The sequence below is a fragment of the Phallusia mammillata genome, chromosome 2, assembly GCF_965637545.1.
Source record: "Phallusia mammillata chromosome 2, kaPhaMamm4.hap1.1, whole genome shotgun sequence".
Lineage (NCBI taxonomy): Eukaryota > Metazoa > Chordata > Ascidiacea > Phlebobranchia > Ascidiidae > Phallusia > Phallusia mammillata.
Window position 1 is genome coordinate 22,460,206 of NC_137253.1, and position 19,377 is coordinate 22,479,582.

At 38.9% G+C, this 19,377-nt stretch overlaps 2 protein-coding genes across 2 annotated transcripts; one reads left to right on the forward strand and one right to left on the reverse strand.

The window, feature by feature from the left end:
* The first annotated feature begins 9,287 nt into the window (after positions 1-9,287).
* On the forward strand, positions 9,288-12,423 carry LOC145213913 (tubulin-specific chaperone E-like). Its single transcript, XM_080082320.1, has 12 exons — positions 9,288-9,537; positions 9,665-9,749; positions 9,810-10,007; positions 10,076-10,164; positions 10,223-10,425; positions 10,606-10,781; positions 10,845-10,953; positions 11,034-11,183; positions 11,254-11,407; positions 11,468-11,533; positions 11,603-11,754; positions 11,831-12,423. The coding sequence occupies exons 1-12, from the start codon at positions 9,444-9,446 to the stop codon at positions 11,984-11,986; spliced, it is 1,632 nt and encodes a 543-aa protein (XP_079938446.1). The 5' UTR covers positions 9,288-9,443; the 3' UTR covers positions 11,987-12,423.
* A 418-nt stretch (positions 12,424-12,841) lies between these two features.
* On the reverse strand, positions 12,842-17,061 carry LOC145213914 (uncharacterized). The gene is made up of 5 exons (XM_080082321.1): positions 16,901-17,061; positions 16,074-16,250; positions 15,227-15,321; positions 13,780-13,896; positions 12,842-13,403 (listed from the first exon to the last, which is right to left on the reverse strand). Exons 1-5 carry the CDS (start codon positions 16,980-16,982, stop codon positions 13,266-13,268), a joined length of 609 nt encoding a protein of 202 aa, XP_079938447.1. The 5' UTR covers positions 16,983-17,061; the 3' UTR covers positions 12,842-13,265.
* Between the last annotated feature and the right edge of the window lie 2,316 nt (positions 17,062-19,377).

Sequence of the window (19,377 nt, forward strand, 5' to 3'; positions counted from 1 at the left end):
AAACAGGTGACACAGTACGTGGGACATCGAAAATAACGAGTGGACCTCAGTTTCCACAGTCAAACCGGTGGCAATCAATTGTGCCTCTATCGTCTGACAAACGCTCAAAAACAAACAACCAACTTGCCAGCACACAGGCGCACGTTAAGCATAAGAATTCATGCCTAACACCCCACAGGGTCAACACTACAACACGCCCGATAAATTAAAATGCGCCTACGCAGAAAAAGCGGAAAAAGTATTTGCTTGGCTAAGGGTAAAATCTTTTCAAGCTGCTTTTAAGCCCGGTTGGCTTGTGCAATCATATTTTGTGGTCAGTTCAATAGCAACATTAAAAAAAGACTAATAACAAGGACAAAATAGCTGTTAATCAAACGCACAGATAGCTTTCCAATGTTCCCAATAATCTGACCTCGGAAATCTTAAAGATGGCTGGATGGTAACTTTCCAAGGGTTAAACAAAAGAATGTGTCCTTTGTTCTCGACATCTCACTTCTCTTTCTGGGCCACCAGAAAGTTAAGCTGTCTCCTGCGTGTGGTATTTCTGATTTGCATGTATGTCACTGCAGAAAATAGAATCTGTGACCAACAGGCCGCCGGATTCGTGATGGCATTGCAGAGCCGCCTTCTCGGAAACAGATTAAGAGTTGAGCCACACGCCAGAACGGCATCACGTACACTTGATAAGGGAACTGCACAGGGTCGTCCCTATCTCTGTCCATGATTGCCCTCACACATCTATAGCAAATAGTGGAAAAAGCAGCAGGTGTTGCTTTCGATGAACAGGTGGCATGCATAATGGAGGATCAACGGCTTAACAAAGAGCTTCACTTTTGTCGTGTCAAATGAACGTATGCGTGTGATTTGCACTAAATTAGCACATGTGGTGAAAAGTGTTTCTCCACTGTACAAAACTAACACTCTTAGGGAGAAGAAAGTCTGAATTTCCTGTTTGAAAACATATGCCTGACCCTCTCATTTCATACTTTCTGATCTGAAAATAATAAACCAGAAGAGCTGCAAAGCTACTAGCTTAAAATCTTGCACAGATTTTAGATTCACTGTAAACGAAAATCAAAATCTTGGGATTTCGGCTAAAAAGGTGGCGTAAAAAGTCTCCACTATGTCTCTGTGCGTCATGTCCTGCTGGTTCTAGACAGAAGACGCGGAAAAGTTGTCTCAAAGCGATGCAGCACATTGAGTTCATGAACCCGGCGACGAAACGAATTATTGCCGTGACGTGTCGTCTCGTGTTATGAAATGCTAATCAATTGTGTAATAAGTGGGGAAAGGGTCCACTGGCGGACGCCTGCGACGACCCTTGTAGCACTGCAATCCCGGGAAATGGATCTTTCCGCAAAGCAATACAAGAAGCGCGCAACGGCGGATGGCGCTTGTCGGTCGGAAATGGGATCGACTGCACATGACCACGGCGATGTCGGTGCAAGGTAAGAAGCGTTCGGAAGCAGCACGTGCTCAGGCGATGAGTTTAACGAAAATTGCCAATCAACAACGTCTGACCTTATTTGGCAACATTTGGATTTCCTAATGGTTTGACAGCGATGACGTAATTTCAATAGCATTGCCCTTTAAACGGCTTATTCCAGTCACTGTGTACACAAGGCTGACAACCTGGTAGTTATTTTTAAATCTCTTAATAAAACGACACCTGCCGCTTTCAATATTGTTATGTTAATATCTCTCATTGACAACTACACCTGTTACTATCGACAGATTAATTAATCCTACAAGATGCTTCCAAACCCTTACGGCTCCAAAGACGCAGCAAATAACAACATATCGAAAGCAGGCGAGGACCTGTAACAACAGGCAGTCCTCTGTTGTTCACAGAAGACTCCCAGGCACCAACGCTCAAAAAACGGTGTGCTTGTTCCACTTGCTGTGTTTTTTGAATTAGACTTGCAACAAGATCGCCAGCGTGGCAGTAACTTAAGGCGATCTGTCCCCTGTGAACGACATTCAAAATCGCCATGCGTGGCATTCTTGATATGCGCAACACTTTACCGCCGATAATATAATGCGATGCGAAAGCCATGAAAACAAGTTTGTTTTGCACACCTGGGCTTTGTGCGCTTGCAAGTGAACATATCGTGTTGCTAAGATCGCGAAGTTAAGCTCTAGTTTGCACTGCCGCTTTTGGTTAACCATTTGTCACAAAGCATAACACCACTGTATCAATTTTACACGGGAAGGAAATGAACCCAATCATGGAAACGAAAAAAATCGTTTTCTATGAATAAATGTTGTTCAGAAGGAGCTGCATTTCTAATGTGGACCATCACGGAAATCTTGTAGCGATTTCAATGACATATTACAAAAATACCGTTTGCAACCCAAAAAATGCAGTCTGAACTGTCAAGCACATGGATTGAAATCAGACCCAGATTGAAACACACTTAGATCTGTCTAATTTACAAGTGGCAGCAACGTGTGAGATCACATGTAATCATTAAGGTTCCAACATCTACGAGTTTGGGTTTGCGCTTGGTGTCGTCTCTAATGCCCATCAGAACAACGACCTGACCACATTAGACCGTGATTGACAAGTTGTACGCACGTCACCGCTAATAATACGTTCGGCGACAGCCACCAACGTGACGGAATTTATAAAACGAATTGGCCGTTGCTCGTTTGATGCTCCACCAACGACTTCTATATCTATACAAGCGATTAGGATCCCACATTTGCCCTGGTGACCGCCGCGTTTGAGAAAATGCCGTCGGGTTAGGGGTTAATAGCGTTCCGCCCTTTACTAACGTGTGATGTCGGATTAGTAAGGTGGTTAATGTACGAGTGAGTATGGAGAGTGTGTTACACACTAGGGACCGCTAATCTATTTTAACTTCTTTTGACTGTATGCAAACAAGTACTGCGGTTTCCCAAGAACACTTTGTCTTAAATTCAAATTCACATCGTGCATCGAAAGTTTTACATTGCCATCGAAACCGTAAAAACAATGTCCTTTTTTCTGTTTTTATTAAAACCAAATGAATCAACGTCACATTAAAATAACATACCGTAGATGTGTCGTGCAATCGATGTGAAAGTCGAAGAACAACCAAATTGCCGTGACAAGGTTTAATTTCGGCACAAGTTTACAATTTCCCTACAAATTCCTTCCTCGGGAGCAGGAAACCGCAGCATAGGGTCGGCACAGGTGAAGGTAATTGCCTTCTTATCATAATAAGCACATGGATGGTACCGAGACACGAAAATTGCTGCTTGCGCGAAGCATCGCGTGGTCAATTAAATCGCGACTTCGAAGTTGGCAAGGCAAAAACAATTGAGCAATGTTCGCGATCAACAAGCGGCTATCGCACAAATTACCCAAGCATAAACGACCGCCTTCGCGTTTCAACAGATCGGCGCGGTCGTAATTAGGCCAAACGCGAAAGTCCACGACACTTGCAATCAGACAATTTTCCTCAATTACACCACAAATAGTGACCGGTAAACACACGTTAAATCCGATTGCTCGCGCGCAAAACAACCACCAACTTGTCAACGTTTTGGGATGTTGGTGAAAACATGTGAAAGCAACCATTGATTACGAGCTATGCGTGGTTTAAGGATTATCAAGCAGTGCAGCTTGCAACGGATTAGAATCATTTAGAGTGATCCTGTGAAGAATAAAAGATCGGAGAAAACGGTTAAAAAGATTAGTTCCAAAAGGTGCGAAGCCTCTTAAGACTAAACCGGATAAAACAAAGGAGCGGATCGAGGATAATCGGTGCTTGCCAAGAGATTTTGGCCTCTTCTAATACTCACCGTCGATAATTTTTAATTCCATTATTGAGGACAAGTTGAAAGTATCCATGCTTAGATCAAGCCGTGTTGTCATGCGCTTACATTCAGGAGGGCAAAAATACCACAAGTATCGCATTTGAGCCCTACACAAAAACCACTTTACACCTGCATGTGTGACATGCGTTTTTTTTCGCATTTTTTTCGCATGTTTAACGTTTTTGTGGCTTTCAGTAAAGTGTCGCAGGTTAACAAGTGGATGCGCCTTACACGATGCGTTGTTTAGTTGACGCATCAGGGTGGAACACTGGAAAAAGTTGAATTTCGGGTTTCCCTTGACATTTGTGGCCACAAAGCGCGTAAAACACATTCGTAATACTGACTCTACTGAGTGCCTCGTATTTGGGCTGGAACAATTCTCAAATGCTGCTCTATTAATAAATGTAAAAAAACTCACCTCACCAATCACGCTAATGAGCGTTTGTGTTCTGACACAGTCATCAAATTTGTACAACACAATATATCTGAATTATAATTCATACCTATTACCAATGATAAAAATTGCTTACGGGGAAGTCTGATTAATAAATACATCGCTTAGCAAACTCTCAGAAATTCTAAAATCAATTATAATACAGCCATTCCTTTCCTGTGATACTGACGACAACACATCGGGTAAATCTTTCCATGAGACGCCGTGAGTTTGTCAGGCCCTATTATTTTCCATTTAATGCGGACTCGCCACCATTTCTTCAGAGCCCGGGGCGATGCCGAACCTTCTTTGTTTTCGTTGCGGCGATGTCCGATACGCGAAGTCTTGTCAGGTCTAGACGTTTACTGTCACGTTTTGATAGCGCTCCATTAAGTTTTATGGACACACAAACAAGCGGCGCGATGTGTATCCTGGATTGTTCACGAGCGCATGCAACCGCATATTGCTATGTCACTTCGAAGGTAAAAAACTGTTCTGACCTTTCTTAATCCGTCCTTTCAATCTTGATAAGTGTATGACGCAACTCCGATCGTTTCAGCAACGTATCAAATCGCAATACACCACGACATCCCGACGATCAGTAGAAGTAAATACCCAGTGATTGGTGATTGTCGGAGTGTGCTCATTAAATCCGGTGAAATACTTTTGATGAGCACGTTCCAACAAGGCCCGCGGAACGTTGTTGAGTGGCGCCAATCGCGATCGGAAAAACATTCGCTTTCCAGGAACGCCCGACTCGACTGAGCCCACGCTCGGTCGTCCTGTTTTTCGACGACTTCGTTGCCGTCGCAACAAGTGAACCGAAAAGCTCGCCAATACACACACAAACTTCTACAAAATGCTTATGGGGCATACATAAGGTCACCGACAGGTGGTAGCGGTTTTTCGCCGTAAGCCAACATTTTGATAAGCTTGAAAGCGGGTAAATGACGATCCGCGAGAGACCAAACCCAAAGCGAGGTGACGACAGGGCACACAAAGGCGAGCAACGGCGTGGATAAGGTCGTTTCTCCAAACAGCTTAAAATATCACATTTACGGTCAAAGCCGCGTCGTTAGTTTTGATGCCAAAAAAGGAAGGCGGAACAAAAACCTCGCATTCCTCGATACGAATTGCGCGAATCAATGAACTGCCTGTCCGTATTTACTTGACAAATGCAGCGGCAACTAGCGACTATCGTATATATAATTCAGTTGTTGTCGTTTTGTTTGAAAAAAAGGTATTGTAAACAGCGCTAACAAAAACTATTACCACAAATTATTAATTTCTAAAGGCAAATGAAAATATGTTTTTTGTGTAGGAAATACTACGCAATAACAGACATCGGCTACTGCAAGTTCAAAACTCCCATTATCGGAAAAGGCACAGGACGAAAACAATCTGACAGTCTCGTTGCCTTTCCCACACGGCTCTGGTTCGGGTTAATCTGTGTGTTCGGGATATAACAGTGCAGCTGCACTTCCTGCTAATAGAACGTCAAATGGCCAAAGCCCTTGTTATGCGCAGTCATCGTAAAATTCAACGATTTTCTCGCACGTTTTAAGCATAAAATCGCCAGCCAAGATCACTTCTCCTTAAAATAACTTCATAAAATTGCGACAATCCAACTGCTGGCGACCGCGTGAGTTGTTTTGGAGAAGTCCATTACACACTAACGCACTTGCCGCACGATCGTCAACAAGACGCAGTTGACAGCTTCGGATAACAGTTACCATGCAGATCACATCTTTTTGTGATGTAAGCTTGTGCACTTAGTTGAACTGGAGAGCGGGCAGTTCCGCTGTGTGTTGACGCGTTGAAACGGACTTCCAGATCAAACACAATATCACCGCTCATAGAATATGTCTGTTACAGGCAATTAGCAATCAAAATATTACTGAAACATCCATGTGTACCGTAACAGCGGCGAAATACGGGATTGGGAAGGAAGCGATCCTCGCAAAAAAACGCTAAGCGCGCCCGGTTGATATCTACTTCCTGTCTGGACGCGTTCACTGTCTGAGTAGCATTTGCAATCTAACAAAAGCGCAGCACTGTACCATTGGCATTTCCGACCATTATGCGCCCTGTTGTTGCGGATGTACGGCATCAACGGTAGTCACGCACTGGCCATTTGTACCACCTTACACCTACTACATCGTCCCAATGTTTGTCACTATAAGCGGAAGTCCAAAACTGGAGAAAGTTGCCAGGTGCCTCTGCTTTGCCAAACCTGGCCAAATTCAATTGGGAATGATGGTTAAATCATCAGAGTGGGCCAAGAATTTGAATTTTGATAGCATTTGATTACTTCCTATGGATGCGCGAATATGGAGTCATTTCGGTTGAATATTACTTATGCTTCTTTGTTTGGGCACAATTCAGTGATTGGTCTGTTACAATAACACAAAGTTCAAATTTAAAATTTCAATCATTGAAATTCCAACATTCTTATTCCTCCATGGTAGTTTATGAATTATTTTTACAACCAGAAACCATACATTTAGCCAAAAAAATGCAGGCAAACACTAAGATGGTTAAAAGGCTACAAATGCAACTTTTAAACTTAACATAGTTTTATGTAGATAAGTAAGTCTAGACTATAGAATCTATAGTATAGATCAACAATTTTCAGTCCTAATGACAACTGTCAAAAATGGAATGCCATCGTTGCCCAAAATTAATCTGTATTACTCATTTTTGAACATAGCTCATAAGACCAGTTTTTTACCAAAATGTATTGCTTTTTGATGTTACCTAATGTAACAAATAGCTAGATAGCTACACAAACTACAATACTGATTTTGTTAGTATACTACAACTGCAGGGAATTGGTCCAACAAAACACACCATTTTAACCAAGTTATCCAACGTTAGTTAATTATACTTAAAGTCACCAAGCAATAAAAAAGAAACAATATGATATTTTCTGACTCCATTTATACCAGCATGATAATGACTTGAAGGGGATTACTTCACAAAGTATATGTGGATGAAAAGAAACATGTTTAGGACATGCATAAAAATTATCCATAGTAAATTTTAATACAAAACATTACTACAATATAACAAAACCTAAACTATATTAAATCATTGGAAAGCATGTGATACAATGGTAGGCTTATAAAAAGCTTGGATTTACCTGGGCATAGTGCGAAAGTATATAGGACATAAAAACCAAAAAAATAGCTAAATGCTTTGAAATGATAATTTTTCTAATAAAAACAAACTAGAATTTTGATATGCAACAACAACATGACACAACACACACATTAGATTGAAGTGGGACAGGTGTATCAAATGTTAAATGTCTGACTACTCATAAAAATACACTGCAACAAAACGCAAACCAGCTTCAAAAGCTTCTGAGTGTCAAGAATTCACCATTCAAGGTTCTGTGTTGAGAATACTCGGTCTATCATTAAACGTTATAAAATTCTCGGATAATTGTGGGTCAACATTCAAAATCAGCAGTCAACACCAATCCCGCACACGGTTGGGAACAACAACTTACGTCGTCTAAGAATTAATGTTACACGCGTCAAAAACGTATATCAAACGCAACATTACTAAACCCACGCGCCACAACAACACAATGGACGACACAACACAACATCAATGCCAGACTATAGACATGACAATGGCCTTTGCCCGTAATTGAAACAAGTATATATTTGAAAAGCGGGTCATAGGACCTTGAACAAAAATAGTTTCTAATCAGGAATCGCATGACAACTCAACAAACAAAACATAACCTGCAAATTACAAAAGCAGAATATTTCTGTTTTCTGAAGTTTGGTAACGAGTTCTTTTACGATTTCTATGGCACAATTCTCGACATGTTTAAAATTAGTTGCAAAAATCAAAGGAAACAATGCAGAAATTCTACTGCTGATAGCAACAATTACTCAGGACGAAGTAAGGTATAAAAGTTTTTTTTATATATAACAATCTTTAATATGTTATAGCATTTAAACCAGGGCGATAGTGACAATTTTAAGATTTGGGGTGCGATTTTACTTCCTAGGGGTGCGATTTTAAAATTACTGATTGTATAAAAATGTACAAGAATTGTGAGACTAGACTAACATACAAGCCGATTTTATTTGTCTTGCAAATACACAAGCCACATGGGGCACATAAGCTTCGCTGCTATTTGAATAAGTTGCATTTGGCGATTTGTTTTTGTTTTTGTGATCTCGAGAGCAAGGTTGGGCTGTTTATTTAGCCAGAGGGGACGCTTTGTCAAGGCTATGTATGGTGACCGGCTATACCTTTTTTAATATAACGGTAAGCTTTTCCTCCAACTTGTTTTACTTTACACTTTCTATAGGCCTACAAGCGCTTTAAAAGTTTTTGTGTCATTTAATTTGATAAATCTAGTGTAATTTTATAATGTGGAATGTATAGGTTTCTCTTCTACCGAGTATGCCCCATTATTTTCAATCAAAACAACAAAAACGGCTAGCCTATTGTTTGGGCATATAATCGTATAACGTTATCTTGTCTATGACGTCAGAAACTTTGCATGGATGCGTTAGAATTGAGTGAATTTGACCCTCAGTGTCTTTGTTGCAATTAAATTTGGTTTTAACTGTTAACATAAGCATTGGTGGTTCTGGGTAAATCTTATTGCACGCACAAGCTCAACAACTTTAAAAAAATAACAAAATAATGGGGGCGATATTGAGCCAGTGCCCTAGCAAGAGGACGATTTCGCTGAAAAGATTGAAGACCACTGATTTTAACCGTCTACAATACAAACACATGGACGCTGGTGAACCTATTTGTAGTGTCATGGCAGGTAAAAACTTTGTTTGTAGAAATTGTCTGTAACTACCAATAGTTTGTGACACAAATCCACTAAAACCCACAAATCGTTTACCCGTAACTCAAAACTGTTTTTCGTTCATATTGCCATCGAGAAAATTGCCAATTGCTGTATCTTAAATATTTTGGGAAACACTGTCGCTGAAATTTTTTAGAATTTTAGTCAAACAAATCTAACAAGTGGTCCAAGTCCAAGTAGAAGTCCAATTTCATGTCAACTGTCAAGTTTTGTAATTGGCCCAAAAAGAATGTTGCAAAGACACAAAAAATACTAAATTTGCATTATTTTAAATTATTTCCTGTGGAGTGTTGTTGTGCCACTGTAAAACTGTACTGTGCTGCTGATTTTTAGAGAGCCTTCTGAAATTTATGAATTATGTCAGATACAGATTTGCTTGTTGATGACCGTGTATCTGTGGATGGATATGTCGGAACAGTCAAGTTTATTGGTCTAGTTCCACCTAGTGAAGGTAAGCTATTTTTTACCAATTATCTTAACTCAATAGTAAAACAATTTTTTTTAAAAACAATTTTTTTAGCACAGACTTATTCACCGAAACATTCAGATTTTTATAAACTAACAAAATACATTAACAGGAGTTTGGATTGGAATTGAATGGGATGACTCTACCAGGGGAAAACATGATGGATCAAAAAATGGAGTTGTATACTTTACGTGCAAGTAAGCAAGGTAATGAAAATATTTACTGATGGTAGTATTAGGATAATACTTTTTTCACAGAAACTCTAAAAATGGATCATTTGTCCGAATAACTAAGATAAATCGGGGCATTACAATTTGTGAAGCAATTCAAGATCGATACCAAGTTCCAGCTGGTGTTAATGTTTGTGGTGAAAGAGAAATGTTTATGATTACCAATACAGGGCAACACAAAAAAGTGGATACAGTTGGTCTTGATAAAGTTCAAAAGCAATTTAGGTACTTATCATTTACTTTTTACCCCTGCAAAAAATGATGTAACTTAACATGATTATTTTTGTTTGTAGTGTTCTAACAAACTTAAAAATAATTGGTTTGCGTGATCTAATGATATCTTCATCTGGGCCTGCTGGAGAACTTTCATCTCTTGCACCAAGTAAATAATTTTACCTATGACCAGTTATACTTTTATCTTGACATACAATTTTTACCAGACATCACTACCTTGGACTTGTCAAAGAATTTATTGTCAACTTGGATGTCAGTTTGTAATATTGTGTCCCAGTTGACTCAACTAAAAATTCTCAATCTAAGTGAAAACTTACTGTCATTCAATGATGAATGTTTGAAACACACAGCTGCATTTTCATCTGTAAAAACACTTATTTTAAACAAATGCAAACTTACTTGGAATAATGTAAGTTTAAAGCTTGTATATTTTAGTGATAAGTGTTGAAAATCTCGATTTAATGATTGTGTATTTCAATAAATGAACTGCTTGTGTCAACAAAGAATATATATATATGTTGTACAAAATGTTTTTATTTTTGACAAAGATTGTTCTTTTATCTTAGGCTTTTGTTGTTTATACATGCAGGTTGCACAGTATGCACAGATATGGCCAGATGTAGAAGAACTTCACCTGGTTGGCAACTTGATTTCCGCCATGTCACCACCTGCAGAAAATGTTTTGCAAAATATAACATTTTTAAACCTATCAGAAAACAAATTTGATGAATGGGGGCAGATAACCAAGATTTCCAATTTACCAAAGTGGGTTATAGATTTAACCCTAAAATCATGGCATTTTGTCTTAATTATATTGTATGCAAACAGATTAAAGAAACTGTTTCTTAATGGTTGTGGGTTATTTGAGATTTGCTGCAATGAAAACCTCTTTCCACATGTAGAGGAAATGTCAATTGCTGAAAACAAATTTGTAACAGTAAGTTTGCACTATTTCTAATCTATTTTTTCATGAGAAGTTTTGGAGTTTTATACATAAATAAGTAATTTGATTTTCAGCATCAAGTTTTCAATGAGCTGCACAAGTTGCCAGCATTAGGTGACCTTATCTTTCGCAAAAATACCATCAATGAAAAGGAAAATTATGAGGATACACGGGAAATAATAGTGGCAAAAATGAAACATCTGATAAGGCTTAATAACAGTGTGGTACTAATGTGTTTTATTTTCTACAACTTCATGTTTGCCTGGCAAGCCAAACAGTCAGATATTTTTTTAGATCACTGATAGGGAAAGAGACAGTGCAGAAATGGATTATCTTAAAAAGTTTGGCCTGGCATGGCTTGAGTCTGGTGGACACCAAGATCCCGACAAAAACAATCCATCCCAGGAGTTTTTTCTCAATCACCCAAGGTATATGGAGCTGGTGAAAGGTATGTAACGAATTTCAGTTTAAAATAAAGTCAACGTACTTAATAAACCTTTCGTTAAAGAATACGGAGCACCTGCCGACCACGAGCTTGTTAAGAAGTCAAGCGCCCTTAAAGGCAACCTCATCGGTAAGATAAACGATGTGAATTAGCTAGGTACTTACTGACCGTACTGACATTTATCACAAACATTTGCAGAGGTGAATATAGAAGCTCCTATCAAAGACAACTTTAAACCAGTGTCCCGTCGTCTTCCGCTATCTATGACCGTTGCAAACCTGAAGATGCTTGTTCAACGATTGACAAAAATCGAAGTTCGAAAACAACGGCTTGTATATGTAAGCAAAGAGGTGAGTATATTATTTTTATTGCCGAGTCTTAGGACCGTGGAAATGCCCCACGATTTTATCCTCGTGTGTGTTTTAGAATCCTGAACACGTGGTGGCGCTAGATCGCGATCAAGAGACCTTACACGACGTGTCGATCGAACCTGGTGACACTGTGCAGGTTCAAAAACCAACGGAATTTGATCTGGCGAAATACATTGCTAGCAGAAAAAGGACGCGCATGTTTCACCAATGAAAGTTTGTTGTTAAATTTGCTGCTTAAACTTTAGTCGTTATGTGGACGATTCGCTTTTCGTTTTACTGTGATGCATAACTTTTTTAGTCCCGATTTTAAACAACACGCAAAAAAGATTTCTGAAAGCAAACCAATCTGTGCTGACTTGTTCAAGCACCACTGAACGTGTTAGTTGTTAACTGTTTATCGTCAGTGTTTTTACTATAATTTTTTGTCAGGCAAAGGTGGCTGTGTAATTACGTTGTCGCACTTGCTTCATGTTGCTTTTATCACCCTTCTGTATGCCTATGGCTGACCATGTAGCAATTCTGAATAAACAGTCTTTGGCTTTTCTTGCGCAATCTGAGTACCATTTCTCCCCTAAGTGTCCGTGTATTTTACTTAATTCGATATATTCGTGATCAATATTGATGTGCCTCAACAATTGTTTCAATGAGTTTTCGTTGTGGCTTTATTGTCTCCACTACCTGTTTTTTTATATAGGAAGGTGATTTTAGCGTGAAGCCAAAAGTCATGTGCTATATATAATGGCATGAAGTGACTTTTGGACAATCAGTAATCCCATGATAACCCTGTATCGTCATTGCGACCTATGACATTACCTAACAAGAGACCAGCCGTTCTATCCGTTTTTAAGTTACCAGGCGTGATAACTATGTGATTCAGCTTTCAGTCTTATTACGTACAACTCGACGTAGTGCTGTACGTCACTGCAGAACGCATATTGTTTTCCTGTGGTGACCGACCGCTGACCAACAATTGTTTCAGGTAAGATGACTGGGTAACCATTATAACCAGCAGTAACTACAAGAACGGCCTCTTTCGCATTGGCATATTCGCTTTGTCTTTAAAAATTTAAAGTGAAGGAAATGTACGCAAGGGTGTCTGCTTTGAACAACATACTGCTTGCTATTATAGCGACAGCCCTTTCACACGAAAATCGTACAAACTTTTGATAACGCAAATGACAACTTTTAAAGTTGATAGTCTCATTGACTGCAAAACGCGCTTTCACATTTAAAAACATACAGTGGGGTAGGACAAAAAATCGTTTTTTATAAACGCATAATCACGGACGTACGTGGGAAAAACAAAATTTCGCTCGATCAACGGGCGTATATGTCGACATTGTAACTATAAGAACAAGTTTAAAACTATGTGGTACTTGATAATAGTCAATAACGGAAAAAAAACACTGCACTGTTATCGAGAAAATGAATGGGAATAACAGACATACAGCAAGGAATGTTCGTGTTCCATCGATTTTCTGTTTTCCATTTTACGTTCCTGACAATTCAGTGCCTTGACTCTGTTTTCGCTTGTTTCTGCCATTTTGTGATGCGTTTTTGTTTTTGATAAATTTTGACAAAGTGTTCATGGCTTCCGAAACACCCTTGCCTTTGATAGCACAACATTCCTGAAACAAAATAGGTACATTGTTTACCACAATCATTTTGCAAAATTAATAAATGTTCAACAAATTTGACATATTCAAATGCATTTATTTAGAAGAGATGACAAAACTTGCGCTGAAATTTCTAACGCCAATTCTGTGCGCATATTTAGCAACGTTTTACATATCTGCTTCCCACATTGCAAGAGGTTAATCAGGACATTTGCTCCACAACATTCACAAACCGTTTTTCCGTGTAAATGACGTGGAAAGCCATTTGTATTTTTATGAATGGCCCGAAGAACGCACGAAAAATACGAAATGGTTTAAATTATGTAAACAACTTTAACCAAACTAGGACATGATTTGTAGCACAATTATAACAGCTACAAGTGTATACCTGGACATGCCAGTTATGATCTGGAGGCAAGTCGTGGAGTTGTAACACTCCTTCCATTTCTGCCACATTAATCGCACCCGGTAAATCCTGTTTGTTGGCGAGCACCACCAGTGGTATCTAGAAAATAAAATCATACATTCACACCCAGAAGCAAATATAATACATCTTCATCTAAAATAAGATAATACATCTACATTAGGGTTGCCATTCGTCAGGATTTTCCCTGACATGCCAGGGAATTTAGTGTTTAAATCTGCGTCAGGGAGAAATGTTAAAATGTACCTAAAAGTCCGGAATTCAAGAAAAAATATTTGTATATTTTATGAAATTAATGTACCGACGGAGAAAGTTTCTATAAGTAGATAGCTACAACCGCGTCTAAACCATGAAACGTAAAGAGGTAAACTGGCGGCGCGCAGGTCAACGTACAAGTTACTGTATGATGTGTGTGCGCGCGTAACAATACCTGTTTGTTACTAGATGTTTAACAATAGGCGTTAAATACACAAATAAAAATCCGCGTCTCAAGAAAACACAGCATTCGATGCTACATGAGATCGTGGGAAATTTCATTTCCTTAACTGTGTACCTATTATGCAGGGACCTAACTAACAACTAAAAGTCGAATGCGTGAGACATCAGAACATTTTTACAGTGGCATTTTTCTTCAAATTTAAAAAGGTCCTTGTGACTCCCATCGTTTAATTTTTTTGGTTCAAAAAAAAAACTTAACTAAACAGAAGCCTGCCCAGAAAGTTAATTGACAAGGATCAGAGTATCGTATGTAACGTTTCTTGTGTCGCCGTCCGTGTGACTTCCCAATATTCTAATTTATTCCGGAATAGAAGTGTTTGGATCGCAAAAATGGTTAACGCAGCGGTTCTCAGACTGGGGTCCGCGGTCCTTTAGGGCATTTTGCGGGGACCTCGAAAAGGTGGAAGTAATTCTATATCCTTATTTGGCGTCAGTTTGTGCAACTGGATAAGTTGAATTCAAAGTGAAAGTGAAAATCGACCGTCTCCATTGTTAAACAATAGGCTTTATTGCATGACAACTAACAAAAATGCAATTGTTCGCGCACAATTGTAATGTTTTTGTCTTGTCTGTGATGTCAGATTTGGATCATTGTTATGCGCAATTTTGCATAACTAGCTAAAATCCTGCAATCAACTTTCGTTTTTCTGAAATAGACATTCAGACTTACGTCAACACATTTAGACTTAAAGTTTGAGAAAAACTGTGTTCCCGCAACCCAGATAAATTTTGTCAGGGATTGTGTTTCATAAAATATGGCAACCCTAATCTACATCATCTCTTTCAAAACAAGCAAATCATGACGTTGGTTTAAGAATAAATATACACGTGAAGACATAGGCTATAGTTCCGTCCTTGCCACATACAAGTACAAAAGTTAATGGAAACTTAAATTAATTCATTAGTATTTCACCTTAGCCATGTTATCCTCGTTAAGAATGGCGTTAAGTTCGCTCGCGGCTTCCCCAAACCGACTTGAATCTGCACTGTCCACCACATATATAATACCTGGAAATCGAAACAATATTCATTTAATTTAGTCTTACACGCGAGTTTCTTTTAATGTAATCTTATAGGCCTATATATAAGTTTCATGTTAAAGTTCCAATATCTTCTTGTGACCAAACTGATCGGAATAGAATGTTAAAAAATAATGAATGCCAAAGTTCAAACCATTTGCTGCATTGTGTCGCCGCAACAATGTGGGAAATGCACTATACAAAAATCTTTATTACAATTTACGCATTAAAATGTCATAGAAGTAGAAGTTTTTTTAACATGCCTATATAAGTATTTTTCAGGTTGGACAAAAAGCCGCACAGGGACACAGAAGACCTTAGTCTGCCCTGCTTATACGTCACAATAACTTATATTAACTATACGTTATTTTAGTTCGTTGGTCGAAGTCGTTCCAGCAACTGGGTTGAAATGTGCGTAATATATAATGGTCCTATATGTCACGAGAGAACTGAACATAAAATTACGTCACCCTTCGTGTGGTGACCCATGGACGTGTGTGTTAAAGTCCAAACTACACGATAAGGAAGTTAAAATCCAATATAGGCCACAAGGATTATTATTTGCAACAATTCAATTGTGTACTGGTAAAATTGTTTCCATGAAATGGCTGATGGTAAGTGAATTGCTTTAGAGCTATCCTCATAAGACATTTAACCACCCTTTACGCAACATATTTTAGACACCGATTTTTTAAGTAATCTTTTTAGACTCCGATTTTACTGGTATATTGTCCAACACACCTTCCGTAGTAGTGTAGTAATGTTTCCACAGTTGTCTGATTTTGTCTTGGCCCCCAATGTCCCATATCGTTAAAGTTAGCCCCTTGAACGGGGTAACAGTTTCAACATTGAAGCCGATTGTTGGAAGTGTTCTAGTACATTCCTTCAATTTTAGTCGTTGTAAAACGGTGGTTTTTCCTGTAAATATCAATTTCAGAAAAGCATTTGAAATATTCATGCGTTTTGGTTTATTCAAAGCTGTTTACGATGTTGGTCACGTTCATTAGTCTAAAAGGGAAAAGCGTTCAGAGATGAAACGCTCTTCGTAGAAAAAACAGCGGAGAAACGCATAGGTATTATCAATGCAACAAACTTTCACAACATATGATACATGAATATGTTAAGTTTTTCATAGTGCTTATGGGAACACTACCTATCAAAAGAATTAAGTTAATAAACACTTTTTTACAATCAATCTGTATAGTTAACAAATATGCAAATATGCATGTCCGTCATTTCAATTACTTCCTAGTTTGCTGGCATTAATTCATGTTCGAGTTTGGACGTGAAAAAAATCATGGGACTATATGCGAAGTTGTCCAAGTCAGCTATTTAAATGTGTCGTTGTCCAAAATAAAACACTGTTGCTTAATGACTCAAAATTTTGCACAATGTAGTCTATTTAGCAGCCAAGTTGATAACATAACTTTAATAAATACGGTCAGAGCTGGAACAAACAAGACCAAATGCCCGAAATTTCACTAAAACTCGTGTCAATGTTTCATGAGGCTTCTTAGCTACGATGTAAACGTTATTGCGGCATAAGGCAATAAAGTTGGCAACCTTACCAGCCGCATCAAGTCCCAGCATACAGACTCGTATTGGTTCTCCTTTGTTGGTCGACAGAAACTTTCCAAACATACTTCCCATGATGATTAGCTCGTGTTCGCTCAGTTTCTAAATTAACAGTAAGCTGGAACTGAGTCTACAAATCAACATAGTTAAATCGAATAAGTACACTGCCCAGTTAAAGGAAACTGTTTTCCATTGTTAACGTTTAAGCGCTTGTATTTTAATTGGCACTTCGCCTAATTGTATTTCACATAGAAAATTATAAATAAGAACGCCTCCATTTGACCCTGACTCTCGAATTCACTACTGCGTGCGACCTTATTGTTGACGCTTTATTGCCTGTAGTTTAAGGCTTCTCCGTTGCACCGCATCCCAACAGTGGCGGAAACACAGAGACTGACTTCAGTTGATTAGGGACAATGCCACACACTGCGGGTGACCCGAACGCCGATGCACATAAAACGTAAAACTGTTAAAACGTCACATCACGCGGATTGGGGTATTCTGGGAAGCCGCCGTTTGACGTATTTAACCAAGTGCCAAAATTTCCCATATAATTTCAACAAGGAAAATGTTTGTACTAAATAAGCGAGGTAAGCGCTGTCTCCTTGTGAGAACGCGACGTTTTCGCATCAGTTGCTTCGTTCTTTCTTCGTTTCGAAACCCGAAGGCAAATAGGAAGCGTTTGTGTTTACTGCAATCCGGTTACGTATTGTTGCCTTACACTTTGCCTATATCTGTGTTTAAGTATTCTCACGTAGAAGTAAAACTCCCAACACTGCTACGTTAACGACTCCACGTTCAGAGGAAAAACACTGTTCAACTTCCAGTCTGCGATTTCGTTTATGTTGATGTGAAATGATATGAACAAAATACCGGAATTAAACGCGTCACGCTCACTCACACCTAATGTCTGCTGATGCATCGACGCCGAATCACACTGTGTACATCTCCTCTGCGAACCGGCTCGGTTCCTTTCTAATACTGTGCACTGCATGTAGCGGCCTGACTCAGTGACTAACGAAGAAACGCGTTTTGTCAAGCTGATGCTGATGTGTTGTAATGCGATAGAGAAACAACTGACGATGCCAATAGACGGTTCGAGGTTAAACTGCATCACGGGGCAAATGCATTGTATATGTGTGTGTAATGCCTGCGCATTTTGTGCGTTTACTTTTCTGGCACGTGCACTCTTATGAACTACACACTTTTGCGACTTGGGATTACGTGGCACACCAATGCGTTGACGTTAAATGAACAAAACTAGGTTATTATTTTGACTCGCAGTCAATGACTCAGTAATACCTGGGTTGTATATATAACTAAAGGTATCCCTTCATCTACGTAGCGCAGTAGACGCAAATAGCTCATCTGCTCGACAACTGTATCGAATAAAAGTATTTACAGTTTTTACACGTTTAATTTCCTTGGAGATTTGAAGCAAATATAGTACTTCCACCACGTGGACTATATAGTCTCCATGAGGCAATGCCTATTAGGGCTGAACATCGGCTTCACTTATCAATATTTGCGATGTATTTTTTTCTTTTATAGGAATCACCACCACAGCAATCATCGGACACTGCCTTATGGTGCATTTTAATTTTATACATAGCCGGAATGCAATATGTTTCCTTTGTCACCTTATACCTGTCAATCTGCAGAAATATATTGCTAGGCAAACGCTTTCTTCTCTATAGTCAATACATTGACGTGCTCAGTCTTGAGTTGTGTAACTTGCGCAATTCTTGCAGGAAGACAACAACTTTTACGTTAGTGTTTTTTAACGGTATCGATAAGTCAGACTAAATGGGCATGATGAAAGTAATTAATTTTTAAATTCTACTGTGCAATGAAGTAAATTCTCACATTATAAACAATTGAGCTACATAGATATACTCAAGTCAGCGAATTTTTGGGCTATAAATAAAGGTAGCGAAATATATTTGTCACCTGTATTCTCACAGGTCGGCCGAAATCAGGGGTGCACAACCTGAGAGCATACGGCCATACGGATGCGGCCTCCATGATGAACTTGTGCAGCCATAAACATGTGCATTAAAATACACGTACTCGCGGCCATGAATTAAATATAACTTTTTTACTAGACATTTGGCTTTTAAATCTGGCTTGAACGGATTTTTCTGGGATGGAAACATATATTATACCAGTGGTTCCCAAACGTTTTCATATTTTTTTCAAAACGGTCCCTTTGCCATTTTTTCGAGGGCTCGCGGTCCTTAAGCCTAAATGTGTATTACATAAAAACGAAAGTTGATTGCAGGATTTTAGCTAGTTATGCAAAATTGCGCATAACAATCATCCAAAGACAGCATGTGACATCACAAACAGGACAAAAACATTACGATTGTGCGCAAACAATTGCATTTTTGATAGTTGTCATTTAATAAAGGCCATTGTTTAGCAATGGAGACAGTCGATTCTCAATTCTACTTTGATTTAAACTTATTTA